The 24,061-nt window shown below is 46.6% G+C and overlaps 1 protein-coding gene across 1 annotated transcript; it reads left to right on the top strand.

Annotated features, from left to right (window-relative positions):
• The first annotated feature begins 22,255 nt into the window (after window positions 1–22,255).
• On the top strand, window positions 22,256–23,197 carry LOC102910705 (olfactory receptor 2Z1-like). Its single transcript, XM_006989879.3, has one exon. The coding sequence runs from the start codon at window positions 22,256–22,258 to the stop codon at window positions 23,195–23,197; it is 942 nt and encodes a 313-aa protein (XP_006989941.2).
• The last annotated feature ends 864 nt before the right edge of the window (window positions 23,198–24,061 follow it).

Below are 24,061 nucleotides of genomic sequence, written 5' to 3'. Positions count from 1 at the left end.
GGTCATCAGTCTTGGTGGCAAGCATCTTGGCTGTTGAGCCATCCTGCCAGTCCAGATTAATTGGTTTCCAAATGATAAAAACAATGTCTGGAGGAAGTCATGATGTATCACCTCTTGAAATTTACTGGGTTCCATCTGCTAATGTTTTGCTATAATTTTTGTAATTTTTTTTCTTTTTTATTTCTGTTAGGGTTACTGTTTTAGAGACAGGGTCTCATAAAGCCCAGATGGCCTTGAACTCCTGAATCTCTTGTCTCAGCCTCACAAATTCCAGCCTGGCCCCACCTGGCTGAGTCTCTGTTTCTGGCTGTCATGGAGATGGGTCTGGGCTTTCTCATGATCTTCATCTTGGTACCAGAGCTGTTGCAGGCCTGTTGGGATGAATGATGAAGTCTTCCATCTTTTCCTCCATTCTGAAGGTGTTTTAATATGTGTCTCATTTCCCCACCTGAGGAGCTCTTGGCCGTTATCAGCTGCTGGGGAAGGGAGGGACATTTTCTTCAGTAGTGTGGCACATGCCGTGTTCCTGTAAGCAACTCTAAAATGATTCACTGGTTTTTCAAAAGTCAAAAAGGGACATGACAGAAGGAAGGGGGGCTACCTGGAAAGAGGAAAGACAGAGATCGCTGGAAATGGGAGGGAAGAAGAGAGGGCGGCAGGTCAGGGAGGTGGTTCAGCTGATGAGGTTGTCTGCCGCCAAGCTTAACACCCTGAGTTTGATCCCTGAAACTCACGTGATGGGAGAGAAAGTAAAAGACACAAATATGATGAAACACGTTACATATGTGTACAAGAGTGCCATAATAAAACACATTATTACATGTAATTAATATATGCTGATAAAAATCTTTTCAAACACTAAACCCAGGGGCTGGAGAGACGGCTCAGTGGTTAAGAGCACAGGCTGCTCTTGCAGAGCGTCCCAGTTTAGTCCCCAGAGCCCACCCACCCATAGCAGCTCACAATCATCTGTAACTGCAGTTCCAAGAGATCCAGCACCCTCTTCTGGACTCCATGGGTACTGCACACACACACACACACACACACACACACACACACACACACATCAATAAATGTAAACAGAATTTTTAAGCTTTAAATACACACACACACACACACACACACACACACACATACACACACATATATTTACACATACAAATATCTTTGTACATTTTATTGTTCCACTTTGGGAAAGTTGGCTACATTCAGAATTTTCCCTTCAGAGGCTGGAGTAATAGTCCAGCAGCTGAGAGTGCTTGCTGCTCTCATAGAGGACCTGAGTCTGATTCTCAGCACCCACATCAGGTGACCGCCAACCACCTCTGACTCCAGTCCCAGAAGATCTGATGTCCTCTGTGGCCTCTGAGAGAACCTGCTCATAGGCGCCAAACACTCACAGAGACATAGACACATACATAAAAATAAAATCTTAGCTAGACACACTGCCATATTCCTTTAATCCAGTACTCAAGAAGCAGAGGCAAACAAATCTCTGTAAGTTCAGGGCCAGCCTGGTCTACACAGAAAGTTCCAGACCAGCCAAAGAAAATTAAAGAGCAGTTGTTCCATTTGATCTGCATTTGCACACTCATTTGTAGGACTTTTCGCCTTCCTGTTTCTCTTCACTGTCTGTGCATCAGTGACCCTGCACCATTCTGATCTGGACCAGCTGTAATGTCTCATCTTCATCATCAGTTCTTCAGGAATATGTAAATTATACGAATCTCTTCAAATACTGGAATATTGACATGTTAGATGTCACTGCTTATTGCAAATCTGTTTTATATTTTACCTCTTTTTTTTTCTTTTTATTTCCTGTTTCTGTCTGCCCTGGGAATCAAATCCAGGACCTCCAAGTGCTAGGCAAGCACTCTGTCCCAGAGCCTGCTCTCCAGGCCTCTTCTGACTCTCTATCTCCTTTTTTTTTTTTTTTTTTTTTTTTTTTTTTTTTTTTTTTTTTTGGCTTTTCAAGACAGGGTTTCTCTGTGTAGTTTTGGAGCCTGTCCTGAAACTCGCTATGTAGACCAGGCTGGCCTCGAACTCACAGAGATCTGCCTAGCTCTGCCTCCCGAGTGCTGGGATTAAAGGTGTGCGCCACCACCGCCTAGCCTATCTATCTCCTTTTGTATGTATTATTTTGAGACAGGGTCTAAGTTGCCTAGAACTCACTGGCCTGAGTTGCCTGGTCCAAAACTTCAATTCCAAGCTGACCTGGAATTCACAAACTTCCTGCCTCACCCTCCCAAGTAGCCTGTGCCTCAATGCCCAGATCATCAAACTTTAGAGGGTGTTGATTTTTTTTTTTTTGAGCCATAGTTTCTCTGTGTAGCCTTGGCTGTCCTCAAACTCACTCTGTAGCCCAGGCTGGCCTCAAACTCACAGAGATCCCCCTGCCTCTGCCTCCCAAGTGCTGGGACTAAAGGCATGTGCCACCACCACCCAGCACAAATTGTCAAATTCCTTTTTTAAAAAATATTTTTATTTATGTATACATTATTCTGCCTGCATGTGTCCTTGCAGGCCAGGAAAGGGCACCAGATCTCATTACGAATGGTTGTAAGTCACCATGTGGTTGCTGGGAATTGAACTCAGGACCTCCAGAAGAGCAGTCAAAGCTCTTAACCACTAAGCCATCTCTCCAGCAACCAAATTGTCAAATTTCTAATACTCATTTACACCTTCAAAAACATTGCTCTCTCCTCATTCTATGCAAACTAGTTGGGTAAATGGAAAGATGGATGGATACATAGATAGATAGATAGATAGATAGATAGATAGATAGATAGATACATACATACATACATACATACATACATACATACATACATACATAAATAGATATAGATATATAGATAGATGACAGATAGATGGATGATAGGTAGATGATAGATACATAGGTAGATGGATAGATAGATGACTGAGAGATAGATAATAGATTATTGAGAGATGATAGACAGGTAGAGATAGATAATTGATAGATGATACTATAATAGATGATAGGTAATATAAATCAATAGATGATAGAGAGATGATAGACTGATAGGAAATAGATGCATAGAATGATGATAGATAGATATAGAATGATAGATAGGTAGACAGACAGACAGATGGAACATATGTGACTCAGAAGTGCAGCCCAGAGCATGGCACACTCTAGGCAAGTGTTCTACCACTGAGCATCAGCCCCAGCCCCTAGAAGTTAAATTTTTGTGCATGTGTGTCCTCACTAAAATGAAGAAAAAGGGAAAAACCAGGTCTCCTAGGACCTGTTCCCACAAGAAAACAAGTGAAGAGTTTTAAGTTGTCGGCTACAACTGGCTTTGAGTCGATCATTGACCTGTTTCCCAGAGCTGAAAGTTGAAAATGTTTTCCAAAATCTTCTGGGAGGAATTCTGGTCTCAAGAGCTCCACCTCCCAGAGCTATTAATTTTCCATCTAAACAAAAACCTGAGAGATTAATAGAAGGGTCCTGATGCAATGGCACCCCCAGGGGCCCTTTCTTCAGAGAGCACTTTTAATGACATCTCAGAACAAAGCAAGTGATATTAGCAGAGGACTGGTCTCCAAGGAGGTTCTGTCAGGAAGACGTTCTAGAACAAAGTGTGGCCAGGTGTGTGTAGACCTGGGCATAGAAGGGGCTGGACAGGGGCTTGGTGACTCCTAGGTATCTCATTAAGAATAGAAAGGACTTGCTGATGTCTTTATTTCATTTCATGATTGTCAGGTTCAAGGATACACAGACATTTTCAAGGGTAAGAAAATGTATTTACTTCATCCCCAGCTCCCACCAGAGCGTGTAAGCACTCAGTGAGTCTCATTTGATTTGTTTCTGTGTTAGGTGTGTGCGTGTGCATGTGCGTGTGCATGTGTGTGCAAGCACATGCCATGGTGCCTACATGGAGGTCAAGGACAACGGTCAAGGACAAGTTGCAAGAGTTGGTTCTCTCCTTTGGGTCCCAGGGATTGAACTCAGGTCATTGGGCTTGGCAGCAAGCCTCTCCCCTGGAGCCATCTTGATAGCCCTTGTTCAGTCCCATTTGGTGGCACTACTGTGACTGGACACTCCAGATGCCATTTTAGAAGTCCACTCCTGAGCGTCCACTGGAGCTGCGGAGCCTGGAAGAACCCTGGACAGCTGCTGTGGAGTCAGACCCAGAACACCCCGGGCAAAGCCTAGGCAACCTTTGCCACCTCTGTAGACCACTTCAGGCTCGCAGTAATTTTTATTTTACCTTTCATTGTGTGTGTATGGTGGGGAGGGTTGAACATGAGCTCAGGTGTCCTAAGAGGCCAGAGGCATGGGATACTCTGGAGCTGTCTGTGTGCTGCCTGCTGTGGGTGCTGGGAACCAAACTCGGGTCCTCTACAATGGTAACACTTGTTCTTAACTGCTGAGCCACCTCTCCAGTCCCACCAGAGCAGTATTTTAAATGGCATTTTATGGTTGGTTTTAATTTAAAGACACAAGCTCTAGGATGGGCAGAGCCTTTTTTCTCCATCTGAATTTTACAGAAACTAAAACAATTTTGTGGAACTAAAGCTGTAATTTTAGAGTGTTTTACTTGTACCTCAATAAGTAGAGTACATGTAGCTGAGTGGGTAGAGTGCTTGTAGCTCAGTAGGTAGAGTGCTTGTAGCTCAGTTGGTAGAGTGCTTGTAGCTCAGTTGGTAGAGTGCTTGCCTCGCATGCACAATCCCTGGGTCCATCCCCAGCATCATATAAACCAGACAGACGCATACTTGTTCCCAGTGCTTGGAAGATGGAGGCAGGGGGATCAGGTCCAAAGTCAACCTTAGCTACATAGTGGTGAGTTCAAAGCCAGCCTGGATGGCAAGAGACTGTCTCAAAAAAGAAAAATAGGAAACATTTCCATGAATGTAGAGCCTCCTGAGCCTGGTGCGGTCAGGAAGAGAAGGTTTGATGGGCACAGAGCCAGCCGAGCCCAGCACCGCTCTTCATCTCTCGTTCTCAGTGTCAGACCTGAAACACACAGCAAAGGAGAAGGTGTTAAAGATCTTTCCTTTCACATCAGACCGAGAAACCTGTGACAGCCGGGCCCTGTGACGCAGGGCTGCCTGCCATCCCAGCTGCTCAGAAGCTGAGGCAGGGGGATTGCTAGTTTAATGTCTGCCTGAAGGACAGAGAGAGTTCCAGCTAGCCTGGGAAAGTTAGTGAGATCCTGTTTCAAAATGTAGGAAGAAAGGGAGCGGGTGGCAAGATGGCTTAGGGATCAAGGTGCGTGCTGCACAAGCCTGTGGCTGAGGTTGACCCCGGAACGCATGGGGTGGAAAGAGAGAGCTGGTTCCAGCAAGCTGTCCTCTGACCTACACCTGTGGGCTGTGGCACACACGCTTTGCACTCATTTATGTGAGAGAGAGAGGGGGAAGGAGAGACAGAGAGTCAGAGAGACATGAGAAAAGTCCAAAGAGCGCTGGGGGTGTAGCTCACTGGCAGAGTACCTGCCTGTGTGCAAGACCCTGGGCCTGGACCTGTGGCAGGGACTCTTCACCCTAAGGAACCCAGTACTCCATATGGAAGAAGGAAATAATCCCCGGGAACGTGGCGGAGGGGTGTTGAGTGAGTCAACGTGCTTACCCGGCAAATCCAACAAGCTGGGTTGGATGCCCAGAGCCCATGTAAAGGTGGAAGGAGAGAGTATCTCCAGGAAGGTGTGCTCTGACCCACACACGCACTTCAAACACACACAACCACAAGAAAGCTATAGAAGGAAAGAGCCATCCCAGGTCCTACAGCCCGCCAACCTAACTACAGAGGGTGGGTTTGGTGGGTAGAGGCACTCATTTTCTGAGGCAACCTTTGACGCACAGAGATGACATCACAGGGGCTGGAGAGATGGCGCCGAGGTTAAGAGTATTAACAGCTCTTTGGAGGGGACCTGAGTTCAGTTCCCAGCACCCACATCAGGGCATCTCACAACTTCTTGTAACCCAAGCTCCAGGCAATCCAACACCCTCTTCTGGCCTCCAAAGGCACTGCACACACACACACACACACACACACACACACACACACACACACACACACACACACACACACGACAGTAAAAATCTTTTTTTTTTAAATCCTATTCAAAAGCAACCTGCAAGAGATCCCAGACCCTGGTGGAGGTGCACTTTCCCAGATCAGCAAAGGGGCCACCCAAACACTCCAGGAGGCAACAGGAAGTCATGGAGACATCCCCGGCTGTTCTCCTCAGCAGGGACCCAACATCCAGAAGCCAGCAGTCCTGAGTTCTGAGTGCTCCTGAGTCAGGTAAACCAGAGCCAACCTGCACACCCCTTTCTCAAGACGAAATCTGGACATCTGTCTATGACCATGTGTCCATCAGCTGAGAGGACCCCAGGACAAATCCACGTGAGTTCTGTGGGGAAGGGAATTGGAGCGTGGACGCGGGGCTCAGACATCCATGGATGAGGAGGTTGTTTCTGTCCTGGAACAGGAAGGATTTTTACCATGTCTTGTTTATTTATAGTCCCAGAACACGTGTGGAGGTCAGAGGACAACTTTTGGGAGTCAGTTCTCTCCCTCCACCATGCCAGTTCTGAGGATCTAACTCAGGTTCTCGGGCTTGGCTGCAAGGTCCTATACTTGCAGAGATATCTCAACCACCTGGGAAGAAATATCAAACAGAGATGCTAAAGGCGGCATGGCTGAGGCAGGAGAGCAAGGACTGACCGGGAGAAGCAGGCTTGACTTAGTTCCAGGGATCAAACTCAGGTCTTCAGGCTCGGTGGCAAGCACCTTTACCCACTGAGCCATCCTGCCATCCCTCATCCACCTTAAAATGTCAATGATGCCAAGGTTCAGAAACATCCCAACCCAACCCCACGCATTCCTTATTGCCGCGGAGTAATTCCTTACTTTTTTTATGGTGCAGAGGATGGGATCCCAGGCTTTTGACATGGTAATCAAGCTCTCGTCCACTGAGCTGCATTCTGCCAACTGTTTGAATGTTTACATTTCTTTAACGATATAAATAATACTTGAGAACTTAATTCAAGAGTGTAAGCTCCTTCACCTGTAACCCCAGCATCTTGGGAGACTGAGGCAATGAGGCTGTGAGTCAAGATATGGGGAGGGCAGTTCCTGTATCCTTAGCTTTAGTGAGGAAGGGGCTTTTTACTGTCCTCTAAATTCGGGTAAACAGAACCCTACGGGGTGCATAACCTGCCCAGACCCTGCTGTGAGCTGCAAGAATATATTATAGAGATTCAGCTGTATATGATAAAGCTATACCTAGAAAGATCAAGGAATTTTTCCAGGGGGAAGCCATTTATCAAGGAATATTTGGTGTTATTCAGCTTTTAATATTCAGCTGTTTCTTGCTATGAAATTCTTGTGCAATAATATACTAATAGGCCATGCAACAAAAGCATAAACTTCTCAGACCTACTGCTGATCTACGAGGTAACACCCCTACAGACCTAGGAGACAGGTGGACTGAAGATGCATAGCTTTGTTTCTTGTGCAAATGAAGCTCAGACCATTGCTTTCCTTCAGGCCTAGTGGCATTGCAGAGCTATTGACTCAAGACAATAGGGCTTTTTGCATAACCAGGTGCAGTAAAGACTGGAGCAGAACTCCCGGTTGGAGCAGAGTGGCTGGAGAGAAGAGAACAAGGCAGAGTTTCTGTGGATGAGAAGGCAAACTGGCTTAGGCCAAGGAGTAAGGAGCAAGGAGCAAGGAAAAGTTCTGCAGACTGTAGGTGGGTTTGAATCAGCTCAGGAGAAAAGAGGAAGGAAAGATGGAGGATGAAGGAACAGAGGACGAAGATGAGATCGAGAGCGTAAGAGCTTAGTTATTACTAGGGCTTGAGAGGACAGAAACAGAAGGGACAGAGAGGAACTGAGAGTCAGAACGGAACTGACGCTGTGTAGATAGAAGTCTGTTATAGAGAAATAAAGTAAACGGACGTAAGAAACTGGTGTGCATAGATTCCTTTCCCTCAGATAACCCCGTGCCGAATGTAGGTCTTCCCCAGGACTCTGGGAGGATTCCTCTCAGGGCAGACCCCTGGGAAAATTCCGGTAAGATCCCTAGGCAGATGGGCTAGCACCACCGAAGCCTAGGGGCATTCTCTCAGCTAGTAACCAGCAGGGATCAGTGAGACCTCCTTCCTGCCTTCCCACATCACACGCTGGCCTTCCAAGGTCTCCTGTGACGCCATGTGTTGGTTTTATCTCTAGTTCCTGGTCCATAGCTTTCTCCCCAAAGCATACACAGAAACTAGAATTTCTTTTCCCTCCAAGGCTTAGAAACCCTTGGAACCCTTCCCCTACCTTCCCGGCCTAGAACTGGCCATAGGGACAACCCTTGACCTACTTCATGTGTGCAGTGTGCAGGATGCCCAGGAGCTCTGCAGCTGTCAATGCAGACAGACAGACACCACAGGAGTGTGGGATCCCTGAGTCCCAGGGGGTCCAGCCAGAGCACAGCACAGGGAAGACACTGGTTCTGGTGGCTGGCTGCAAAGCAGCAGTCTTGGGTACCTGTGATTGACAGCTGAAGTGGGTGCTGTGGACTCAAGGACTTGTGATTGACAGTTGGAGAGGATGGGTAGGCTCAGGTACTTGTGATTGACAGTGGAAGTGCGTGAGGGATGGACAGTTGAATTGACGCTGAACTGGCTGTGTGGGAACTTGCAATTGGCAGCTGACTAGGAAAAGAGAGAGCTCTGGGGTGGAGCCCTCAGTCTCTGGCTCTCTGGGTCTCTGCCTGCTCTGCAGATAAGAATGTGCCAGGTGCAGTGTCCTGTGGTGTGGGGACAGAAACTCACCCACCTGGTCCAAGGGGACCTGGTTCCCTCCCCCCAAGTGTTTCTGAACCCACTTACCTGCCAGGCAAAGCCAGGTGCTGGTCCTCCCTGGGGACCGAAGCACCATGTTTCCCTAGTATCACTACCTCCTTTTTTTTTTTTGCCGCCCTAAAGTAATTTGCTTGCCTACCTGCATCTCATCAAACTTAGGAGTTTAAAAAACACTTTAAAGGGTCTTTCTGTCATCAGCAGGAAGGGAACAGAGACACACCCCCAAGTCACTCACAGTGGCCGGAGGAGTGCCCTTAATCTTTTCTGTCAAGATTTCTGATTGACTGATTGTGTGTGTGTGTGTGTGTGTGTGTGTGTGTGTGTGTGTGTGTGTGTGTGCAGTGCCTGCAGAGGCCAAAAGAGGGCATTAGCTCATTGGATGACCTGGAGCTGGAGTTGCAGGGGTTTGTGAGCCATCCATCATGGGTACTGGGAACCAAATTTGCGTACTTGGCAAGAGCAGTGTATACTCTTAATCAGTGAGTAGTCTCTCCAACCTACATTCTCGTCATCTTTCAGGGGCCTCCACTCAGGCAAACGCAGGACTTGTGATCTGAGTTGGGGGTCTTCTTAAAAATAGAAAGAGGGGGCAGTGAGAAGCTGAGTGGGTAAAGGCGTTGTGACAAGCGTGGTCCCGCAATCTGAGTTCCACCCCCAACTCCACATAAAAGAGGAGGGAGAGAATGGACAGCACAAAGTTGTGCTCTGACCTCTGCATGCACACAGGCAAGCCCGCACGCAGACACACAACGTGCACACACACTAATAATAATTGTTTTTCTTTTTAAAGATGGAAGGAATGAATGAAGACAGGGTGAGAGGAGTGAGCTTCTCTGCCAAAGACGCGATTCACTAAGAGATATTTTTGCCATTATTCTTAAGCATAAAGGTTAAGGAAAAAGAGGGAACCTCTCAGAGCAGAAATGAGGTGATGCCCCCGAGTGTGGGGCTGGCCTCACTGGAGAGTCTCAAGCGTCTCAGCATCAGTTTGGTGGCTCTCAAACCACAACTCAAAGGGTTGCTAGGAAACTTGATTGTCTCCCCCCCCCATCCTGATAAATGAGATTATAGAGTGGCTCCAGGTCACCCTGGAGGGAATTATAATCTGATAAAACCCGGGGCCGCTGGGGGTGCACAAGGAAGTGAGGCTGTGTCTTTTCCTGGAGAGATTCCTAGAAAACTACAGGTTTCCTGCCAGTGAAGACGCAGCTGGTAACTGTCGGGATTCTCGCTTCTGGTTGGTAACTGTGTCCGGATTCTAGCTTCTGGTTGGTAACTGTTGGGATTCTTGCTTCTGGTTGGTAACTGTTATGCCCAGATTGTGATCCCCCAAAGAGACCACCGAAGACCTTGGATGTCCAGAATGCAACAGCAAGGTTTATTCTGCAGATACAGGTCTAGACAGGGAACTCATTCCTACACCCAATACAGTGAGGCAGGGAGGAGTCCCTCTTTCTTTGTGTGGCTGGCTATTTAAAGGCAAAAACCACAAGCCCTTCAGGGGGGCTAGGGGGGTTTGTACGGGTGCAGCTCAGATTGGTTTATTTTTATCTCTGTTCTCTTTTAATTGGGTGAGGGTATGTAACCTTTGAATTTACTGGTTGGTGGTTACAATTATCACTTTGGGGACAGTCCAGCACAAGTCCCAGGCTTTGTCCTTGAGCCGCCATGGGGGCTGGCTGGCCTAGCATGTCATGCACATAACTCTAAGTTGGTGAGGAGCCCCAGACAGTAAACAACTGGCTGAACCTTGAGCAGTCAGAGTACGTGCAGAAAGGGAGCTACTGCAAGGACTATGTCTTTTGTTCATGGCCCTCCCAGAAACTTCTTGCTCAAGTCTCAGGAAACTGAAATTGAGGTCTGATCTCTGAGAGAAGACTGAGCAGCCTGTTATGGCATCTGCTTGGTCCTTTCAGTAACTGTGTCGGGATTCTTGCTTGCAGCCAGACTCCTCCCCCTTCTCACGTTCCCTTTCTGCCATCCTTCCTCAGCACTGTATATTGTCCAGGGATTTGATGGGACAGATACCACCCTGGAAGCTCAGGTTTTACCAATAATCCCAGGTTTTAGCTTATTTGACCCTTTTAACATTCAATTGATGGATAAGGCTGTGTATATTTAAGATGTCCACTTTCTGATTTACATATGCACTGGGTCATGGTTATTACAAGCAGTTTAATTAGCATATTGATCTCCATCTAGGCTGTGCATCAGAGTGGCTGAGAAAAAACCAACTGGCCAGCCCCTGGTGATCTCTGTTCCCTTTACTGCTCTGTTGGTTAGTTACTTGGTTGGTTGATCAATAGGAAGGTTGGCCGGTTGATTGGGTTGGGGATATTTTGTGGGTTTGATTTTTGTTTTAAGAATTTACTTATTTTTATTTCGCATTGCCTGTATTTATATCTGTGTATCATGTGCATGTTTGGTGCCCTCAGAGGCCAGAAAAGGACACTGGATCCCCTGGTAGTGGGGTTACAGACAGTTGTGAGTGCCATGTGGGTCCTGGTTCCCAGGACCTCTGCAAGGGCAGCCAATGCTCTAACCACTGAGATACCTCTCCAGCCCCATGGGTTTGGAAGTTTTATTGTTGTGGTTGGTTGGTTGGTTGGTTGGTTGATTGGTTGAATTTGGGGTTTGTTGTTCTTATGACTGGTTAATTGCTTTGTTTGGTTTCTCTTCCTATTTTTGGTAGTTGGTTGTTTTATTAGTTGCTATGGGCAACTACAGAGTCTCACTCTGTAGCCCCAGCTAGCCTCAAACTCATGACAATTCTCCTGCTCAGCTTCCTGAGTACTGAGGTTATAAGCATGATCTACTATACTCAACCCAATTTTCTGTTTCTGTTTGTTCAACTGCTCCAGAGTCCACATATAAGTGATAGTCGGCCATAATTGTGTTCCCGTGCCTGTTACACCATCTCCTCAAGGTCCATCCACACTGTTCCAAATGGTAGGGTGTCCTTTTTGTGGCTGTGTAATATTCCATTATAAATGTACATCCCATGCATGCAGTCTCATTTTCTTCCTCATTCATTTGTTGACACGCAGCTTCTTTCCAGCCTTAGTTCCCATGCCTGATGACAAAGTGATTTTAGGAGTTCAGATATGTCTTCCACACACCGATTTTGTTTTCTTTGGATATTTACCCATTCTTAGAGTGGCTGCATCCTGAGGTGGTTCTGCTTATTGTTATGTGAGGAAGTTCCAGAGACAGCTGCACATGTGGAGCCAAGCCGTGCCACCCTTGATTTCATTGGATGAATCCTGAGGGGCACAGCTGGATTAGTAGTTCTAGTTCTTAAGAGACCCCCCCCAGACTGACTTCTGTGATGGCCGCACTGTTTTGCACTTCATGGTATATAAGGCTCCCTCCCTCATCATCGCCAGCATCTGTTGCTTCCTTGGTGATAGTCACTCCCTGTGGTGAGGTGGGGTCTCCATGTACCTTTTTGGCTTAAGTTTGAATTTGGGGGGTCTCACATAGCTGAGGCTGGCTTTGAACTCCTGATCCTCCTTCCTCTGTCTCCTGTGTGCTGAGATGACAAGCATTGTGTGACATTATGCCTGGGGACATGAACAAATGTCTACTCACTCCAGACAGGAAATTGGCAACGGGTCAAATGACAGATGCCACCAAATCCAACTTGGTGAACCAATGAGTTTTATTGGGGTTACATAGGATTATGGGTGAGAGGTCACTTACAGGAGCAAAAATGACTCAGAGACAGCTGCATCACCAGAGCCCACCCCAGCCCAGGTGACAGCTCGCCAAGCTGGGAGCCTGGAGCACACTGCACAGCCTGCAGGCAGCTCAGCAGGGTGGAGGGCGTCTTTCCAGGTGCCTCAGTTGGGCTGAACCTCTTCCCAGAGGCTCAGCTGGTCTGTCTCTCTCAGCAGGTCTTATACCTCATGCACACTTGAGGGAGGAGGGGCCTGTCAGTCCTGTCACTTTGGGGGACTTCCTGGAGACTTTGAGTTGTTTATTTCCTGTGCTTAGTTAAGGAGATCCCCTGGGAGCCAGAAAGTTCTAATCTCAGAGGAACCGTCCACACCCACTTCTCAGTGAATGTTTTGATTTGCATTTCCCAAGAGGTTAGGAAGTTGAATGTCATTTTCACGAATGTATTGTTCTTTTGTTTTTCTTCTTTTGAGAACCATCCATTCAACCCATGTCCCTGTGTTGACGGGCTGCTTTGTTTCCTTGGTTGACATTTTGAGTTCTTCATATATTCAAGACAGTAACTCCTATCTGGCAAATGCTTGCAAAGACTTCCCATTCCGTGGGCTGCTTCTTCCCATGCCGGTCTGTTTCGTTTCCTCTGCTGTATGAGTGCTTTTCAAGTTGGTGACTGTCCTTTGCTGTATTTATGGAAGAAGATGGTGGGTTTTGTTTTACTTTCTTGCCTCCTTGTTCTTATCTCCCCAAAGGGCCTCTGGACTTTCTGGAATCATCTCTATCTTTTTCACTCCCAGGTTTCCTTTATGTTTTAGATTTCAGTTATTTATTTATTTATTTTTATTTATTTGAGACAGGGTTTCTCTGTGTAGTTTTGCACCTTTCCTGGAACTCACTCTGTAGCCCAGGCTGGCCTCGAAGTCACAATGATCTGTCTGCCTCTGCCTCTCCAGTGCTGGAATTAAAGGCATGCGCCACCACCGCCCAGCTTAGATTTATTTTTTAACTTATGTGTGTGTGTGTGTGTGTGTGTGTGTGTGTGTGTGTGTGTGTGTGTGTGTGTGTGTGCAGTGCCCCCGGTGGCCAAAAGAGGGCATTGGAATTACAGGCAGTTTTAAACCATGTGGGTGCTGAGAACCTCACTCTAGTCTTTGGCAAGAACAACAAGCACTCTTGACCAGTAAGCCATCTCTCCTGCCCGGATCCCCAGCTTCCCATCCTCCTTTAGTGACTAATGCGAGTGTTCCAGCTCTGGAAAGAGAGGTATCTTGACTTGTCCTGAACCTGGGATGCGGTGGGGCATGATCTCCCTGCAGGATATAGCAATCCTGCTCCTCTCCTAGGAGAGAGCCATTACAGCTGAGCTTTGTTCCGCCCCCTCCTTAAGGGGGCTTCCCAGCAGAGCTCAGCTTCTCCTCCCTGGCCCAAGATGTTGCCTCTTCTGCTTCACTCTGCTAACAGGGAAACGTCTGCAGAAATGTAGCAATCTCCTCTGGCTCAGGCGAAAAGTTGTTACTTTTTTGCCCTGCCTTGTTCCGCGCCCCAAAGGGAATGAATGCCTCAGCAAGGTTATTTTTTCTGCTCAGTCCCACTAAGGGAGGTCTCAGCAAAGTTCTTCTGTTCTGTGCTGGTGAATGAAGATCTTCACCCAAGACTCTTTAGAAAGAGATTTATTTGGGAAGGAGGAGTAGACCAGAGTGGCTGCCTCTGCCAGGGTGGGAAAGCAGAGTGGCTTATACAGGGCTTCTTAGGAGTAGAGTTTCTCCAGAGGGAAGATTTTTATGCTCCGGGATTGGTTGGTTTTCCTGCTCAAGGGTTTGTTGTTTTTGTTGGTCAGGGGCAGAGTTGGCTCTGGTTTCAGGGCCAAACTGGTTTCTTTCACTGGCCCTCATTAGCTTTTTGGCTCTAATTTTAGGGCCAGGGCATATTTCTTTCACTGACTCTGATTCTAGGGACAAAGTGTGTTTCTTTAGTTCTGGTTTCAGGACCAGGATGTATTTCTTAGGTTCTGGGTTCAGGGCTAAAGTGTTTCTTTCACTGGCTCTGGGTTCAGGGTCAGGGTGAATTTCTTTGGCTGGCCCCTTTTCCCTACAGCTAAGACATTGTAAGAGTGTAATTAACTGTTACCAAGAGAATGAGTGAGTGTCAGAATATGTTGTGTAACTTTTCCTGGGGAGATGTGAACAAATGTCTATTTACCCCAAATAGAGCTCCTACAACAGAAAAAACAGCTCTAGCCAAGCCCAGCCTGGTGAGCCAGTGGGTTTACTGTTAGTGGTGTGGCGGGGAGGCGTCCCAAGACCAGGGAAATGGGGAGAGATTCTAACCTGAAGAATAGGCAGTAGGCAGGGAAACTCAGGCTGTTGATTGACAGGCATACTTATCTGGAGTCCATTTGACCTGTGAGAGATGGGTCCAAGTCTCATAACTCTTTGAAGCTTACAAGATTTTTAAATTTACAAAATGAGATAAAAATTTTAGGTATGTTAGCATCACCACTGTTTGTAGTCTGTACTGAAATCCACAATGTAGAAAAAGCAGTAGACTCACACCTCTGAATTGTAGTAGAAGCCTGGGGCCCCAAAAATGATTTTGGGTTAAAAGTCATTAATACTTCGTTCCTCTGTCCAGAAAGCTGGATTTATAGATTGGACAGAGATGATTTTAGCACAATGAGAAGCACTTTTAAGTCTATACTTAGAAGACACCAAAGGAAATTTAAGTTTTTGAGCTTGTAACTATGATAATAGTAGCAGTGCTTTATCCGGGCTTGATTAATAACATCATTGATTAATACTTAACTCTGAACATTTGAAATCTTAGTATAACAATAGCTAGCATAAGAGAGGGACAGAAGTCTGAAGCGTTTCCCATTTTTATATTCCTTAGATCACTTTCTTACACCTTTACAACATGCATTTATATACCTTAAATCGCTTTCCCAGATCCTCACAACTTACATAAACTTTAGACCTTTTCTTTCTATCCAGTCATGTACCACGAGATGCAGGTGGTTGGTTACTAAGAGCCATCACTGCAAAAACAAGTTCCTTCAAATAAAGGAGTCGTTTTTTAAAAATTACGTTGAGCCAGGCTGTGGTGGTGCACGCCTTTAATCCCAGCACCCAAGAGGCAGAGGACAGCAGATCTCTGTGAGTTCAAGGCCAATTTGGTTCACATGATGAGTTCCAGGACAGCCAGGGCTATGCAGAGAAATCCTGTCTCAAAAAACCATAAGACCCAGCACTCAGGAGACAGAGGCAGGCAGATCTCTGTGAGTTCAAGGCCAGCCTGGTCTACAGAGTGGGTTCTAGAACAGCAAAGGCTACACAGAAAAGCCCTGTCTCTGAAAAAAAAAGAAAAGAAAGAAAGAAAAAAAATTTGATGTAGCTTGAAGCTATCATGTGTCCTGCCTGGTTCCACAGCTGCTCAGTCCCAAATAAACACACAGAGGCTTATATTGATTACAAACTGTATAGCCTGTGGTTCAGGCTTCTTGCTAGCTAGTTCTTTGATCTTAAATTAATCCATTTCTATTCATCTATATGTTACCACTTGGCCGTGGCATTACCGGTCTGCTGGCATCTTGTTGCTCCTTGGATGTTGGGCTGGTGTCTCTCCTGCCTCCACCCAAAGGTAGATTATTGAATCTACATTTTAAAAGCAACTGCTAGTTTTAAATATTTTATATTGGATTGGATTTTTGTATATTGTATACAAATTATGTATATTGATACAAATTTGAGATTGATTTTGTTAGAAAATATTGTACATATATTTCTAATCTTGTTCAAGGTTGTATAGGTTGCACCTATACAGTTCATTTAACAATGTAATGTAAATTTCTAGTCCTTGAAAGTTATTATTACAAACTAATTAGGATATAAATAAATGCAGGGGCTGGAGAGATGGCTCAGCGGTTAAGAACACTGGCTGCTCTTCCAGAAGTCCTGAGTTCAATTCTCAGCAACCCCATGGTGGCTCACAACCATCTGTAATAAGATCTGGTGCCCTCTTCTGGCCTGCAGGCATATAGAACACTATACACAATAAATTAAAAAAAAAAAAACTTTAAAAAAAAAGAAAGAAATGTAGGTTAGTAGTTAGTCATGTATTACAATCAAACTTGTAGTCAGATTAGGTATGTTTTCAAGGTACATATTTTAGATAGGTCATCTTCAAACACTTCAGAAATCTACAGAATATGGCATTTAAGGTGTTTTAATAACATAGATTCTTTTTTTTATGACTATGAGACATGTGTGCTCCTGACAGCACCAATCTACTTCGGAGAAGATGATGGGCATCAAAGAAACTCCATATGGAGTTTACTTTCTTTGTGGCAAAAAAGTTAGCCACTGGGCAAGAAAATGCCCTTGCCTCAACAGCTGACAGTATGCTGTCCAAATGGACAAGCAGGACACAAAAGAAAAGACTGCCGAACCTTGCCAAGACAAGGTAGGAAGGCCCTTTAGAAAGTCCTGCTTCACAGATGAATCTGTCAAATATGCTAGACCTGTAGGCTGAAGGCAGATACCCCAGCATTGCAGAGGAACCTTGGGTGACTGTCCAGGCAGCCAGCTGTTTGTCATTTCTCACATTTTTTTGGAAGTTATTTGCTTGCACTTCCTGCTTACTTAGGTAATATCATTTTCTTCTTGGGTCTCTGAGGGAGTTGAAGATTAGATAGTTATAGTTTTCCTTGGTAACAAATTCAGAAAAGAAACTCACTAAAGAGGTATAATGTGTATAAGCTTGAAAGACATTAAAAGATAGTTTTTGGATGGTAATACAAGTTAGGATAGAAAGTGAATTACGTATACTTTGGACTCACCAAAATAGGATAGATAATGGAGTATTTTCTCTGTCAAATGTTAATGGACTAGACATTGTTAATGTAATTCTTCACTGTATATATTATATATACTTATTGTATATAGTTTTTCTTGTATTAGTTATAACCCTCTTTTATTATTTTAGACAAAAAAGGGGAAATGTGGTGTTATAGTGTACCCTAATAAACTTTGCCTGAAGATCAGAGAACAGAACAATCTACTAGATTAAACATAGAGGCCAGGCAGTGGTAGCACACACCTTTAATCTTAGCACTCAGGAGGCAGAGATCTGTCTGGATCTCTGTGAGTTCAAAGCCACCCTGGACTACACAAGATTGATTCAGTCTAGGAGAAAAACAGAGCCAGGCAGTGGTGGCACACACCTTTAATCCCAGTACTTGGAAGTCACATGCCTTTAATCCCAGCACTTGAGATCTCATGCCTTTGCTTGGGAAGCACACACGCCTTTAATCCCAGAAAGTGATGGCTGAGCAGAGAAAGGTATATAAGGCATGAGGAGTTGGTGAGGTAAGAGGTAGTGGCTGTGGCTTGTTCCTTTGTCTCTCTGATCTTTCAACATTTACCCCAATATCTGGCTCTGGGTTTTTTATTAACACCATTTAGGAATTCATGTTACAATTTGAAAACTGTTTTTTTTGTTTATCTCTTTTAGAGTCTGTCAGCAAGGTAAACTACTGGTGTCTGCCTTTCTCAGCGGGGGACCTAGGGGCTCTAGAAAAATGAGGCCTGAATTTACATATGAAATGAACTGACCGGTCAGCTGAAGCCTTAGGGGGAAGAGCTGGGTTCCTGACACTGATAACATAAAGTTACAGTTAGCTGTCAACATCATCAGAGATCTGAGAAGGATAAATTACAGCAGGAAATAAAACCCAAATGGCCTGTGTATCAATTAAAATGACAGAGATTTGCCACTACCTGGATGGTTACCATAGGCTCCCATGGTCTCAGTGGTCTCAGTGGTCTTGATGCCTTCACTAGGGGAAGGAGTTTCCCCATCTGTCACACAGGACACCATTATGTCTTTGGCTTCTGTGCCAGGCAGCTTTCAGCTGCCAGACCCAGAAGGTCTGAGAGATTTTTCCTGTGGAGGAATGTGGTGGTATTGTGTTCCCCAAAATATCATGTACCTTAATAAACTTATCTGGGGTCAGAGAACAGAAAAGCCACTAGTTAGGCCATGATAGCACACACCTTTAATCCTAGCATTCCAGAGACAGAAATCCATCTGGGATCTCTGTGAGTTCAAGGCCACATTGGAAACAGCCAGGCATGGTGACTCACGCCTTTAATCCCAGAAAGCAAGCCTTTAATCCTAGGGGGTGATGGTAGAAAGCAGACAGGTATATAAGGCGTGAGGACCAGAAACTAGAAGTATTTGGCTGGTTAAGCATGTGGCTGGTTAAGCTTCAGGCTTTTGAGCAGTAATTCAGCTGAGACCCATTCCGGATGAGGACTCAGAGGCCTCCAGTCTGAGGAAACAGGACCAGCTGAGGAATTGGCAAGGTGAGATAGCTGTGGCTTGTTCTGTCTCTCTGATCTACCAGCATTGACCCCAATAACTAGCCTCAGGTTTGATTTTATTAATAAGAACTTTTAAGATTCCTGCTACAGAGGAGGAGCTTGGGAAAACTGATGTACAGTGACAAGACACAGTGGGACAGTCAAGCCCATATGGCCACAGTTTGGGTGAGGCTCTGGTGGTGGGCAAGGCATGAGGCAGTTCTGCCCAGCTGCAGTGTCTGGGCCCCGTTGTTTTCTTTGGAGACCTTAGGGTTGCTGCTAGGATCTGGCATCTCTGTCAACCATGGGGGAGCTTTTTCTATTAAACACTTTAAAAGCCATATTCAGCAGATCTCTGAGGAGTTTGAGGACCATTATTTATTTACTATATTAACTATACCTGATTTTAAACAAACTTTACTTGTTTTCAGTTACTTACTTTAGGCTTAATCTTGAAAACATATACAGGAGCTAAATAAAGCTTGTCATTAAATGAACTACACTTGTACTTAGCATGACTATGAGCCTAGTTCTGAGCACAAAAAGAATTCGATCATCTATAAGGTAACTGAGAATTAACTTGCATGTCTTAATTATCTTGAACAGTTTACAAGTTAGTGGATTTTATAAGATAATTACAACTTAATTCCTGTTAAGTCTGAGACTTAAAATTTTGAATTGAAGATTTAATTGAAAATACTTTAGCAACAAAATAAAACTTTAAACATGAATAAAAATGAATACAGTCCATAGGGAGATTCTGAGTTAGAGGCTAGTCTGATCTACAGAGCAAGTTCCAGGACAGACAGGGCTACACAGAGAAACCCTATCTAAAAAAAGAAAGATGGGAAGGAAGGAAGGAAGGAAGGAAGGAAGGAAGGAAGGAAGGAAGGAAGGAAGGAAGGAAGAAAGAAGGAAAGACCAAAAAAAAAGATCTAACACTTCTTGGGGTGTCTTACATAAATACAGAGGTCAGGAAACCTCGCCCAAAGTGGACGGCGCCTCTCTAGAGTCGTCATTGTTACGTCATTCCTGACATTGTCCTTGTCTGTCCCATCACGTGTGCCATGCCCCTCCAGTCCCCCTCGGCAACACTTCACTGCTTCTACAACCTTGCAATGGGGATTTATCAATCTTGGCTCCACTTCCTGGGCCTGGGGAGTCTCCAGGAGGGACTGTCTCAATCAGGAAGAAATAGCTGCCTGACAGAGCAGCTGGGGAAAGATACTGGAAAGACAACGCCTTCAATGATTTGAAGTTCTAAAAGCTGACTTCAAAGGAAACAAGACAGAAGAGACAGAGTGGAGAGAGGACAGCAGTTAGGCAAAGGAAAATGCCATCAGACCACTTTCGGGAGGAGGGGGTACACATCATGACAAGTGTGTGGAGGTCGTAAGACAGCTTGCAGGAGTTGGTTCTCCCCTGGCTCCATGTTGTTCCTCAGGGCTTGAACTCAAACTTGGCACCAAGCATCCCCACCCACTGATTTGTCTCACTGGGCCCTTGCCAAGGGTTTATTTATTAGTAATCGATTTATTCATTTTAACTCATGTGTATGTGTGTGTGGATGCTCTCAGAGGCCAGAGGTGTCTGATCCCCTGGTGCTGGAGATACAGGTGGTTGTGAGCCACCTGGCATGGGTTCTGGGTCTTCTGAGCAAACTCTGGTCTTCTGGAGCAACAGCACATGCCCTTAACTGAGTCATCTCTCCAGTCCTGGACCAAAGGTTTCTGATGAAGCTCAGCAAAGCTGTGTTAGAGGAAAGCAAGTCAGAGAGGCTGGAGGGTATCCATGGTAATGGCATGGTGACCTGGGTGCCCGGTGGTCTCCAGGCAGATCCTGATGTCCAAGTGTCTCACCTCCTGTGGACACATGGCAAAGCAGGTGTCTGTCCTGTGCTCCAAAGGCCAGAGCTTCTGTGCTTCTGGATATGTCCCCATCAACCATAACAGGTGCATCTTCAGCACAGATGTGCTCAGTGCTGGAGGTGAGAAGTATAAACACTACTGCAAGCTGCTCTGAGATCAGGGGGAGGGGAGGCTGGTGGATGGGTGGCCACACATTCATACACACGAAACAGGACGCACCTGCCCTGAGCTAGCTTCCGGCTGGGGAGACTACTCTGTCAGGAAAGTGTGCAAGCATGAGGACCTGAATCAGCCCCTGGGACACACACAGTAGGAGAAGGAACTCACTCCTCCAAGTTGCTCTCTGGCCACCACATGTGCATGTATACACAATCAGGGAGGAGGAGAGAGAGTGGGGGAGGGAGAGAGAGTGAGGAGAAGGAGAGGGGGGAGAGAGAGCTAGAGTAGGAGATAGTGAGAGAAAGGAGAGAGAGAGAGAGAGAGAGAGAGAGAGAGAGAGAGAGAGAGAGAGAGAGAGAGAAAGGGAGAGAGAGAGAGAAAACAAGCATGGTGGCAGAAGCTTGTAATCCCAGCTCTGGGGAGGCAGTAACAGGCTGGTCCCTCGGCTTTCTAACCAGCCAGCCTACTTGGCAAGCTCCAAGCTGGGGAGAGACCTCATCTCAAAAACCAAGATGGACAGCACAGCCCCAGAGAAACAACACCCAAGACTGACAGCTAGACTACACACACACACACACACACACACACACACACACACACACACACACACACACACACACCAGAAACTTAACAAGCAGGCTGATGTGTCTCCTCTGTCATTGGGAACACTTAGTCCAACCTGCTGACTCTCCGTCTCTTCCCAGACATTCCCTTTCTGACGGTTCTCGATTTTCAGATCTGCTCTCTGCCAAAGATACGGAAATGAGCCTTTCTTCCCGGTTCCAGACATTTCTCGATCTACCTTTGTCTTCATGTGTCATCTTGGGCAAGGTCTCCGTACTTCGAATCTTGATTTCTTCAAAATCCTACACCTGATTCAGCCGCAGGGTGTCTGGTGAGCTGTGTGCCTCTGATCTTCCACGGGAGCTGGCTTGTGCCCTTCAGCTTAGTGGCATACTTCAACAGTAAATGTTAGTAGATTGCGCTTCCCTGAGAGATATTGTGATGGTATCTCTCAGATACCAGGGTGGACTTCTCCATGTTCTGATCACAGGTGGATTCCAAGCAGGGGCTCCATCCCTGAGCCACTCCCCCAGCCCCTCACTGGGGATTCTAGGCGGGGCTCCACCCTGACCACGCCCCCAGCCCCTCACTGGGGATTCTAGGCGGGGGCTCCACCCCTGAGCCACGCCCCCAGCCCCTCACTGGAGCTGACCCTGGATATATTCATAAATTTTCATCCCTTTCTAGAGAGACTCCATGAGGCCACCACCTAACAGTTACAGTATGATGTAAAATTATCCCACTGGGACCCTTTACCAAATCACCTGTACTTCCCTCGACAGTGATGCACTCTGGGAGGATGGGGGCATCAAATGCGTCCACAACCTCAGATTTCACCCTCGTGGGGCTCTTCAGCTACACAGGGCCCCATCTCACCCTCTTCTTCCTCGTGGCCACCATGTTCACCGCAGGACTGCTGGGCAACACCATCCTGATTCTCCTGATTGCCACAGACTCCAGACTCCACACACCCATGTACTTCCTGCTCAGCCAACTCTCACTTCTGGATGTTGGCTTCCCGCTGGTCACCATCCCCAAGATGGTGGCTGACTTCCTGCAGGGAGAGAACACCATAACCTTGTGGGGATGCGCCACCCAGATGTTCTTCCTCATGCTCATGGGTGTCTCTGAGGGTGTCCTTCTATCCCTCATGTCTTATGACCGCTACGTGGCTGTGTGCCACCCCCTGCATTACCAGGTGCTCATGAGAGGCCAGGTGTGTGTGGTGATGGTGGGCGCATCCTGGTTCTCGGGTGCACTTGTGGCCTCCATCCAGACCTCCATCACCCTGCAGTTCCCCTACTGCGCCTCACACACCGTGGACCACTTCTGCGAGCTGCCAGCCCTCCTCAAGCTGTCGTGTGCAGACACGTCCGCCTATGAGTTGGCGCTGTCTGTCTCCGGGGTGTTGATCTTACTGCTGCCATTGTCGCTCATCTTCACCTCCTACGGCCACGTTCTGGGGGCCGTGCTGCGCATGCACTCAGCCGAAGCGAGACACAAGGCCTTCACCACGTGCTCCTCGCACGTGGCCGTCGTGGGTCTCTTCTATGGGGCGGCTGTGTTCATGTACATGGTCCCGGGCAGCTACCACAGCCCACAACAGGACAATGTGGTATCCCTCTTCTACAGCCTCATCACCCCCACCCTCAACCCCCTCATCTACAGCCTGAGGAACAGAGAAGTCCGAATGGCCTTGGTCAAGGCCATGGGCAGGGCTGACTTCAGGGCCAAGCGGTGATGTCCTGGGATGCTGGTTTTCCCAGGAGCTCGTCTCTAAGGCTGGGCATGCCCACAGTTCACTGCAACTAGCCAGCTGCCTCCTCCAGGGTGCACTTCTCACTTCTGGGTGAACTTGCAGAAAAGTAGGTGTTATGCCCCACCCAGCTTGGGGTGCATGCCGGTCATCTCCGCACCAGCACAGGGGTGCCGAGGCAGGAAGGTTAACTCAACTTTTCAGCCAGCGTTGGAGACATAGCAAGAAGCTGCCTCAAAAAAAAAAAAAAAATACATTTAGGGGAAGGCAGATGGATTGGCTGTTTAGAGCACTTGCTGTTCTTCCAAAGGGCCTGCACTGGGTTTCCAGCACCCGCATCTCACAGCTCACAACTGCCTGTAGCTCCAGCTCCAGGAGATCCAATGCCCTCTTCTGTCCTCCTTGGGCACCCTCACACTTATGGCATATACACACATAATAAATGTTTTGTAAATTATTTAAATAAGAGGGCAGGTGTTCTAGGCTGCACATGGTGAAGCATGCTTTTTACCCCGGCATTGGGAAGGTGGAGGCAGGAGGATCGGGATTTCATAGTTGGCCTGAGGAAATGGCTTCAGCCTTTAAATGCTTGCCACATAAGCATGACGATGTGAGTTCAGATTCCCAGAGCCCACACAAATGTTGAGTGGTCATGATAATCTCAGTCTCCAAAGACAGAGATGGGATCCCCAGAGCAAGCTGGCTTGACAGACTAGCCACATTGGTGAGCTCTGAGTTTTATCGAGAGACCCTGCCTCAAAGAATAAGGTGGACATGGAGGACTGGAAAAGGAGTCCTGACATCAACCCCAGGCCTCCACATGTGCACACACACATACACACATGCAAA

The sequence above is a fragment of the Peromyscus maniculatus genome, chromosome 17 (genome assembly GCF_049852395.1).
Source record: "Peromyscus maniculatus bairdii isolate BWxNUB_F1_BW_parent chromosome 17, HU_Pman_BW_mat_3.1, whole genome shotgun sequence".
NCBI lineage: Eukaryota > Metazoa > Chordata > Mammalia > Rodentia > Cricetidae > Peromyscus > Peromyscus maniculatus.
This window is presented reverse-complemented; position numbering and strand designations above follow the sequence as displayed.